Source organism: Triticum aestivum, chromosome 3B, assembly GCF_018294505.1.
Source record: "Triticum aestivum cultivar Chinese Spring chromosome 3B, IWGSC CS RefSeq v2.1, whole genome shotgun sequence".
Classification (NCBI taxonomy): domain Eukaryota; kingdom Viridiplantae; phylum Streptophyta; class Magnoliopsida; order Poales; family Poaceae; genus Triticum; species Triticum aestivum.
The window spans coordinates 549,404,828-549,414,134 of NC_057801.1; the positions used below are offsets into that span (position 1 = coordinate 549,404,828).

The following is a 9,307-nucleotide window of genomic DNA, read 5'->3' on the forward strand; positions in this document are numbered from 1 at the left end:
ATTATTGCCTCTAGGGCATATTTCCAACATATCTTTCATCAAATCCGGTGTTTCATGCTCGGACGAAACACACTGAGGTAGACTATCATTTTGTTCGGAAACGCGTTGCACAGAAGCTCCTCAGTATCAAGTTAATCTCGTCAAAGGATCAACTTGCTGACATCTTCACGAAGCCTCTTCCACAACCACAATTTGTAGGTTGTAGGCCCAATCTTAACTTGCTTTGTACCTCAAGCCATAGTTAAGATTGAAGGAGGGTGTTAGACTGTATATATACGAGAACTCTTGTATACACCTGTATTTGTACTGTACCCTTTGATACTCCTATATAATGAGATAGCCACGCCCGTTTAGGATGTCGAGCAGTTTCTGAAACTATATATTTTACAATAAGTGCTACTAGTAGCTGCCCAAGTTTTAGATGATGCCCATGTGATATTTTCCTTCGTATTCACACACACATCTCATCTCGGCAAATTCCTCGCCGGACCGCTGCGGCCAGGTCACCGGTCAACACCTATTGAAGGCACGGCCACACCCCTACATATGGTTGCTGTTGACCATGGAGCCATGCAAGGTGCAAGCCGCCCTTCACCACCCTCCTCGCTGTGAAACGCTACAAATGCAAACTAATCATAGTTGGTTCTAGTCTTCTTCTCTCAGTCACGGAGGCGTGAGTGTATCCCCGCGGCAGGACTCCTTGTGTCCATCCTTTCCCTGTCGTTCTCGCTCCGGTTCGGCTGTCGGAGATAGCGACTTGCTTAGGCGTGGTCTGTATGCGTCGATGGACTGGACGACGACGACATTGTAGCTAACTATAGTGATAACAGAAAATCAATGCGACAACACACAACACCACAAGTGTTGAGCTGTAGAGTGGTTTAGATGTTGTAATTTCAACAGTAATGGCATGAGAGCCATCTCCAATAATCGTAGTACTGCGTGACATGCAGACTGTACCCTGGTACCTGGGCATGGAATTTTCCTTCCCTTCCAGCTGCTTCTCCTCTCCCCCGAGGCGTTAGGCGTGCAATAGTACTCCTGCAGCGTGCAGTTGAGGCATGTATGCTTGTCTGATGCCTCGCTGCCCCAGGTCCCATGTGGCGCCAGCACCACAGGAACGGAACGGGCTCGTCTACCGTGCTGAAAGGCACGGCAGGGAGCTACAGTAGCCACGCAGTGGGAATCACAGACGACACTGCAGGGCCCTATAGTACTATGCACTGTAGCGAATCTACTGTAGTAAATCTGTACTGTAGCGGGCACCCTGTAGCACCACACTGTTCATGAGTTCCTGTAGCGCGCAGTGGAAAATCACAGAGGCACTGCCTGTAGCGCGCAGTGGAAAATCACAGAGGCACTGCAGGCTACTATAGCTCCTCTACCGTGCCTTCAGCACGGTAGACGAGCCGGTTCCCACAGGAACATGCCATGGATGCGTACTATAGAGTTTTTCAGACTCCAATGCACACTTATCTCATAATTTTACGAGCCCGGCCCGTCACTGAAAGTTCTCGAATGAATTCTTGCATTGTTTTGCTCGAAGAAGAACGTAGGATAGAACTGAAAATTCGCAGTGAAAAAGTAGAATGTAGAAACAGTAGAAAATGCAAATTATCAGGCGACCAAACCCTGCTCCATCAGATCATCAGATTAAACAAACCAAGAGAGAGAGCCGACCAGATTCCTACTCAATTCACACACACACACGCAGGCGCCTGGAGTGGCAACCCGTGCCTGCCTGCTTCATAACTTGGCATCCGATCCGCTCACGTCTGAACACCGAGCACAGGAGGAGAAACAGCTTCACCGAGTAGAGCAGAGTAGCCATCGAACACTGGAGCCGATGGTGCTGGCATCACCTTTTTAGGCAGATCGCGCAGACTTTTTCTCGCGAGTCCCCACCGCACACCGCACCGTCGTTTGACGCGAGCACCCACTCCCCGTGTCACCATCCCTCGCCGCACGCGCACCATTAGACTGGAGTGAGTAGCAAATAGCACGCCGCACCGCCGCCCCACCGCGACCCGTCACTCCGCACTCGTGGTGGAGTGGAGAGCGTGGCTGGCGGCGGGCCTGCCTCTTCCTCGCCCTCGCGCCTCGTGGTGGCGCTAGTAGGAGCAGTAGCAGCCGGTAAACCCGCACCTAAACCGCAGTCTCCCATCGCCACACTCCGCGGCACGGGCACGGCACAGATCCCCCACTCTCCCCCGCCGGGTCGCGCGCGGCGGCAAAAGCAAGCGAGCGAGCGAGCCTTTTCCGGCCACCTACGCCTCGGGGCGGATGCGCGCGGATCGCGTCATGGCGGAGTCGGGCAAGCGGATCGACCTGGCCGCGCCGCTGCGCTCCGCGCGCCTGCCGTACCACAAGGCCGACCTGGACTCCGGCCCCGTCCGCCACCCCGGCGCCGTGCCCTTCGTCTGGGAGCAGAGCCCCGGCCAGCCCAAGAGCGTCCGCACCCGTCGCCCGGTTCCGCACTCGCCCTCGCCCTCGCAGCCGCGCCCGGAGGAGAACGGCGCCACCCCTTACCACGGCGCCCTGGGCGAGCGCGATCGCGCACTGCCAAACGTCATCCCCGCCGCCGCCGCCGTGCCCCGAACTGGCGCCGCGGAGCGTGAGGTGGAGAGGGCGGAGGTCGAGCCGACGAGGAAGGAAGCCACGACGCCGGACGTGCTGTCCGTGGCTGATGTGCTGCGGAAGGAGGAGGAGGACGTCGGCGATGACGAGGAGAGGTTCTCGGACGCGCTGGACACGCTCTCCCGCACAGAGTCCTTCACCGTGAACTGCAGCGTCAGCGGTCTCAGCGGCGTGCCGGACCGCCCCGCGGGTGCGGGTGCGGCCGCCAGCGCCGAGCCCGGCGCCCGCGGCCTCATGATGGACCGCTTCCTACCGGCCGCACAGGCGGTGGCCGTGGGCTCCCCGCAGTACACCTTCCGCAAGGCCAGTGTAGCTGGCTCCACCGGCAACTCTGCCCGCGAGCATGCGCATGCCGCTGCGGCCAATTGGAGAATGGGCAGCGATGATGATCGCGTCAGGAGAACACCTGTCCAGCTCCCTTACCAGAATCTGCCTCCCAATTATTTGTCTTGCAACTATCCCAGACGCGATGAGCATGAAGAAGAGGAGGAAGAAGAGGATGAGGATGACTTCGACGTACACAGTACCCGAGGTTTTGCATCCAAGGGGTGTGGTTTGCTCCCTGGATTGTGCGTAAAAACCTCCTTGTTACTACTGAATCCAATGCCTATGATGAAGGGTGGCAAGGGGCGTCGGGGAGGAAGAGGCAGGGGATTGGTATCCAAAGGCAGGGGCCAGAAGGCACCGAGCCCTCTTGCCCGGAGCTCACAACGTAAGAATCTTGGCTGTGATTCTAATGGGGTAAGCAGATGCACACAACAATGCTTCATGAATTCAGAGTTATGTTGCTTCTTGACAATTTCAGGAGTGGTAGTTCTAAACATCTCAATCTCTGTTATATTGCAGCAATACTGGGAGGAAGTTTATAAGCACAAGTTGGAACAGAAGTACATTAACCAAGGAGAGGATAGGAGGAGCAAGCTGACAAGTGAGTCGAACCATCTGACATTCTGGAGTGACTCTCAAACTGGCGATGGGTCTTCACCATTCCGCCACTCCATAGGTGGTGGCATGTCTCCCTACCGCCGCGACGTTGCCTTGTCACCATCACGTAAAGCAAATGGGTCATTTGAAGTAAGAGATAAAGATGAGAAAATGAGTAGAAGCAATGGCTCTAGCTCACTTGGAATAGACCATGATCATGGCTCGTTGCTTGGATCAGATCACAGTTCTTTGAAGGGATCAAGCTCCATGAGCTCAGGGGGCGATAGAACATTGCATGAAGATTCAATGGATCACCGTTCAGGTATTGATTCAGAAGCTAGTCAGTTGACCCTGCCATTGGATCCAAAGGCATCTTTGAATTCAGGGTGTGATGTTCAACATGGAGGACACCAGATAGTCAGAAGTAACAGCATAGTGGAAGTTCAAGACAATGATACGTTGACAAAAACAATCGCCAAAGTGCCAGAATCCATTTCATTAATACCTTCCGGAAACGCAGGATCAGTAAAACTGGATGATAGAAAAACTCATGATAGTAGTCAGGATGTTCCAGTACATTCGGAAGATAATATCGCCGTCAAGAAGGAAAGTATGCCTTTGCAATTTCTAATGCCGTTACCTGTCCCAAAGTCGCCTTCAGATTCTTGGCTTTCTCGCAATTTGCCATCTGTGAAGAATAAACCACCTGCACCATCTTTTCTTGGAATCCAAGTACAGTCCAAGAAACAAGCTCCCTGGGCCTCCGCACATCCAAAGGAGAATGATCTTAAACCTCCCAGGACACGCCAAATAAGATTTGCAGATGTAATTCATAACTTCACTCTGTTCTGCCTATGTTTCTATTCATCTTACTTCTCAGAGCCATTACTGACTGTTTTTATTTGCCTGCTTATTTAGGTGGTGGAGAGGCCTTATTATCTGGATACTGAGATATGATATCTTCCTTTGAGACCAGTATATATTCATGATATGATTCCTGGGGGGGACATCAGTCCTATATCTGCGACTGCCAGCGCCCAATGGTTAGGCATAGAGGTGCCCTGTTTTGCTGTTGTAGTGATGGCTGGGTACCACTTACCAGCGATCCAGCATGTTGGTAAATTCGATGCACATGCCTGTTTGCGTACTATTTGCTTTATGTTGCCCAAGGTATGTTGGTAGTGGTTTAGCTCTGTTGCAAATCGTATTTCTATACAGGATTGCTTCTGTTTGCTTCATCTTACTGTCCATAAAATATGTAATACTGTTTACTCTGTAAAAACGTTGAGTTGATCTTCAGTTGTATCATAGGATGCAATTCCAATATAAGTCAGCCTTTTGTTCCCAAGACATTTCCTGTGCAATGTAAATGGCATCTCTCTGGTGATGCATGTCTTGCTAGTTTCCAGTAATACTGGCATTACCTACTGGAACAGCATATAGTGCCTTATCTGGTTTTGTGTAGACAGACAGACTTCGTCATGTCATAGCCTTTTTCTTGTATTTTTCAAAACAAGCTTATTCAGTGTATGTCATGTCTAGCAATTGCATCTGTCAGGTTTTGTTGGTGATTGGTTTTTAGATGGAAAATGTATATCACATTTTTTTTTCACCATAAAAAGGGCAACCTGGTGCATGTAGCTCCCGCTTGCGCAGGGTCCAGGGAAGGGTCCGACCACTTTGGGTCTATAGTACGCAGCCTTTCCCTACATTTTTGTCACCATAGTGTATATAAAAATATAGCACAACTCGCATGCAGAAAAGTTGGAGACTCTGAGCTTCAGATGTGCTCTAAAAAACAGCCTATATATTTGGTGTATAATCTCAGTTCTCAACTAAGACATAGGATTCTCATAACGAAGTGGTAATCCACATCTGCACTCTTGTTTTGTGTTGACTTGTTACATTCTGTTTATCGAAGTGGTTGACTTGGTGCATCATGTCTCTCCGTTATTTTACGTCTCTCCGTTATTTTACGGGGAAGTATTGGTACTGAACTTATTATTATTGAACGAGTGATTCAACTAGGACACTGCTGATGCTGTTATGTTGGTTGAGACTAAGATATTTTCTTATGGCTATTAAGCATCCAAAGACCTAGCTGCTCTTGATTCGAACACGCTTAGAGAGCAGATAGATATTCCGCAAATCGACCTGTATGTGTTCAAAAAGGAAAGACTGATTTGTTCAGATACTATATGTATTCCGTATTTGCACTGCAAAAATGGACCTGTATGTGTTAAAAAAGGGAGACTGATTTTGTTAATCATATTTTGTATGTTCATAAAGTTCATGTACTCTATGTGCAAAGGCTGGCACGGCGGTTTCCTTTCAGGAAGGAGATGGACAAATCAAAACTTCTCTGAAATCAGATATTTACGATTTTACGATCCAAACTAAGCTCTCCGATTCTATGATTTTGTCACTAGAATCTACATACGTTTCTATTATTCTGATAGTTAAGATTAGATTTTTACGATATGCGATCTTATCATCAGAGCTTTGATCCGATTCTGATTCTAACAGTTAAAATTTTATGATTCAGACCTGTGATCTGATTCAGAATCACGATTTATGACGTGCTCCTCTGTTTTGGGTACACACTCCACGGCTTCATCCGGCAAAGCCACAGCCACCCAACCCAGCTGCATCACATGGTGTAGGATTTTCGGCTCGAACAGCGTGCAGACACCATCGGGCTACCGGTTCGTTCATTCATCCCGCACGCACCTACACGCTGACGCAGCTCTCGGGCGCCGCCGCCAGGGCAATGGAGTCCGACCCCGACCGCGGCGTCTCCCTCCTCTCCCCCGCCCCAAACCCTAGCCACCAACCCTGCCTCCGGGCGGCCAAGTCCACGGCCTTCAAGCGCGAGGAGCGCCGCAAGCACAAGGAGCAGAAGCGGGAGCGCAAGCGACAGGAGAACCTCGCCCTAGCGCTCGCGCAGTGGGAGCCCCTCGGCGCCCCACCCCGCCCGGCCGCCACCTCCACTCCTGGCCCGCCACCCGACGACAAACCCTGGCCGTGTGACCCGCCCTCTCCCGCGGACGCCGCGCCCTCCGCGGCCTGGGGCTGGGGCCCTCCGGCGGAACCCTCCGCCGACAGGGGCTGGGGCCTCCCAGCGGAACCGCCAGCGCAGCCCCCGGCAAGGTGCCCCCAGGCCGACGCGGTGAGGGCGTGCCGCGCATTATTTGGAGAGCACGCCGATAACGACGACGACGGGGAGGAGGGGGAGGAAGAGGAAGGGGATGTGGCCCGGTTCTTCGACGAGCTTCTGGAGAAAGACGCGGGCCTGAGGGGGTTCTACCAGGCGGAGCGGGAGACGGGGCGGTTCCTGTGCCTGGTGTGCGAGGGGGTCGGCGCCAGGGCGGGGAAGCGGTTCCCCGGCTGCGCGGCGCTGGTGCAGCACGCCGGCTCGGTCGCCCGGACCAAGAGGAGGCTCGCCCACCGCGCCTTCGCCGACGCCCTCGGCCGCCTGCTCGGCTGGGGCGCCGGCCGGACCACCCCTGTTCCGGTAAACATGTTACCTGGTTCCTGTCAAAATGTTGCTTAGTCTGTACCATGTCTAATTGTCTATCACATTGCTGAATTTTTTGTTGCAATTGTACGAAATGCAGGCTGATTGTGACAACGTTGGCGCTATTGATCAAGCTGAGCACTTGGATGCTTCTGAATGTGCAGAAATGGAGGTGGCCTAATTTAGCTCATCGTGCTAACTTAGAGATTCTTTCTTGGTCAGAAAGCTTGGAAATACATGGGATTTGGTTTGGTGTATTGATAACCTGGATGCTCATTGTCAACATCTGCGTGTAATCTAGTTCGATGCTCTGGTAACCTTGATGCTTGTTTTTAACATCTCAAGCTGGATCTAAAAGTTTCTGATTTGCAGTGCATCGTATTTCAGTTGTTGATTCCTGGTGTGTATTGATCTTGAGTTTGAAGGAAACGAAAGTAAATCTCTATGCTAACTGCTGAGAAGTATATGGAGTAGTTTCTTTTGTGAAGGAGGCCATTGTCTCCTTGTCCTGAAAACGAATTCACAAATCATAACTGCTGTCCGCAAGTATGAATATTCCAAACACAATCTACAATGATGTGATGACACGGCTTAAGATAGTACACATAAAGTAAACATACCACCACCTGATAAAGAAAACTTTAAGATTCATATCAGTGTCTTGTTAGAATTGATTTTTCATTTGTTGATTTTATCTTTTTCAAATGACGATAGATACTCCCTCTGTAACCTTTTGTAAGACGGCTTTTAGTAAAAAAAAAAACGTCTTATAAAGAAGTTACAGAGCGATCACAGTACTGTCACCCTGAACACCCCATAGCTACCAGTCAGGTGCCGCTGGAGTAATTAGCTGGAAGTTTTTCACTGAAGCAGCCATAACCCGGCCATGGATATTCAAGCACCAGCACCTCAAATGCTCGTGCCATTGTGCCAACTTATTATCTAGAGCCAACGAGCTCGGGATGCTGAGTTTCTCTGCCTCCTATGATCTATTGAGCCAACATGATCATCATTGGTATTATCATTATCACTATCACTAGGCATATGCTTATCATCAGATTGTGTCTCAGCATCAGAAATAGAAACATCATCATGATTCTCAATACTTTTTTCTATAATAGGTTCATCAGGAGTATGCAAAGTTTTATTCATACTCTTTTTCTTCTTCTTAAGTGACCTAGGTGCACTATCATTAACTCTCCGTGAGTCTTGTTCAATTCTCTCAATATGACCTTTAGGATATAGAGGACCCTGAGTCATTTTACCACCTATAGTAATTACCCCAACAACATGCTTATTAGTTTTTATTATGCAGCTCGTTAAACAAATCATTTTGTGATCCAACAAATTGTTCCAACCGAGTGTGAACCATAGCATAGTGCTTACGTAAGCCTTTACCACAATTGGAATTTCTAACAAGCACATCAGTTAAGCGTTCAATCATAACAAAGTGGTATATATACAAAGTGGTATATATGTACTTCTACTATATAGCAACCAAAAAAGAATCATTCCTCGATGATCAAATTAACCTCTCTCTCATCGGGTCAAAGTGATGGAGGACAACTCGCATGCCCACGGATGGAAGCGCCACATGCGAGTGAGTTCTTATATATAGGGCAACCACCGCTTGCATGGTATTGCGTGATGTTTGAATACCAATATAATGTACAACTTTGATGTGGCACATGCCTCAGGAACCGAAAAGTCCCCACATGGAGCGAGGTTATGACACGCATATATATATAGTACTCCCTCCGTCCGGGTTTATTAGGCCTAAAGACAACTTCTCTTAGACCAAGACACATAGTAATTTGCTCACATTAATTATTTCATTCCACTCCCAATGCACTCTCTCACATGCATGCAGCCAATGAAAAAGCACACATGAAGTGTATTAACTTTTCAGCCATGGCACCAACAACAATAGCTTTCAATACAACCAATGAAATGGTTGCATGCATGCATCTTTCCAATGCGGGGCCTTATAAAAGGGGACATGCTTGTGATGCTGAGAGGCCTAATAAACCCGGACGGAGGGAGTATTCATGTTTCCCCCTCTTTGACATGTACATACTCCTATACCGTGCATATACGTAACACAAACCAAAAAAGAACCATCCTTGTTGGTCAAATTAACCTCTCTCTCTCTCGTTGTACGTTCAACTGGTCGACGACGACCTCGTGGGCCCACAGAGAGAGGCACATGCGAATGATGTCATAGGACAA

General features: G+C 49.5%; 2 protein-coding genes across 3 annotated transcripts; both read left to right on the top strand.

The window, feature by feature from the left end:
- Positions 1-1,870: 1,870 nt before the first annotated feature.
- On the top strand, positions 1,871-6,341 carry LOC123070837 (uncharacterized). Of its 2 annotated transcripts, XR_006433963.1 has the most exons (4): positions 1,871-3,378; positions 3,484-4,386; positions 4,480-4,731; positions 6,107-6,341. XR_006433963.1 is itself a non-coding variant. In XM_044494205.1 (3 exons), exons 1-3 carry the CDS (start codon positions 2,284-2,286, stop codon positions 4,516-4,518), a joined length of 2,037 nt encoding a protein of 678 aa, XP_044350140.1. In that variant the 5' UTR covers positions 1,871-2,283; the 3' UTR covers positions 4,519-4,911. The 2 variants fall into 2 exon arrangements, 1 of the variants encoding a protein (XP_044350140.1); XM_044494205.1 differs by lacking the exon at positions 6,107-6,341 and having other exon boundaries at positions 4,480-4,911.
- Positions 6,328-7,435, top strand: LOC123070838 (uncharacterized). The gene is made up of 2 exons (XM_044494206.1): positions 6,328-7,075; positions 7,179-7,435. Exons 1-2 carry the CDS (start codon positions 6,332-6,334, stop codon positions 7,257-7,259), a joined length of 825 nt encoding a protein of 274 aa, XP_044350141.1. The 5' UTR covers positions 6,328-6,331; the 3' UTR covers positions 7,260-7,435.
- The last annotated feature ends 1,872 nt before the right edge of the window (positions 7,436-9,307 follow it).

What these genes read in the sequence shown, in the direction of transcription:
- LOC123070837 (XM_044494205.1), top strand. Translation starts at nt 2,284, where the DNA reads ATGCGCGCGGATCGCGTCATGGCGGAGTCGGGCAAGCGGATCGACCTG. An exon ending in TTGGCTGTGATTCTAATGGG is followed by an intron (nt 3,379 to 3,483) that starts GTAAGCAGATGC and finishes GTTATATTGCAG; the next exon opens with CAATACTGGGAGGAAGTTTA. An exon ending in GCCAAATAAGATTTGCAGAT is followed by an intron (nt 4,387 to 4,479) that starts GTAATTCATAAC and finishes CTGCTTATTTAG; the next exon opens with GTGGTGGAGAGGCCTTATTA.
- LOC123070838 (XM_044494206.1), top strand. Translation starts at nt 6,332, where the DNA reads ATGGAGTCCGACCCCGACCGCGGCGTCTCCCTCCTCTCCCCCGCCCCA. An exon ending in GCCGGACCACCCCTGTTCCG is followed by an intron (nt 7,076 to 7,178) that starts GTAAACATGTTA and finishes TACGAAATGCAG; the next exon opens with GCTGATTGTGACAACGTTGG.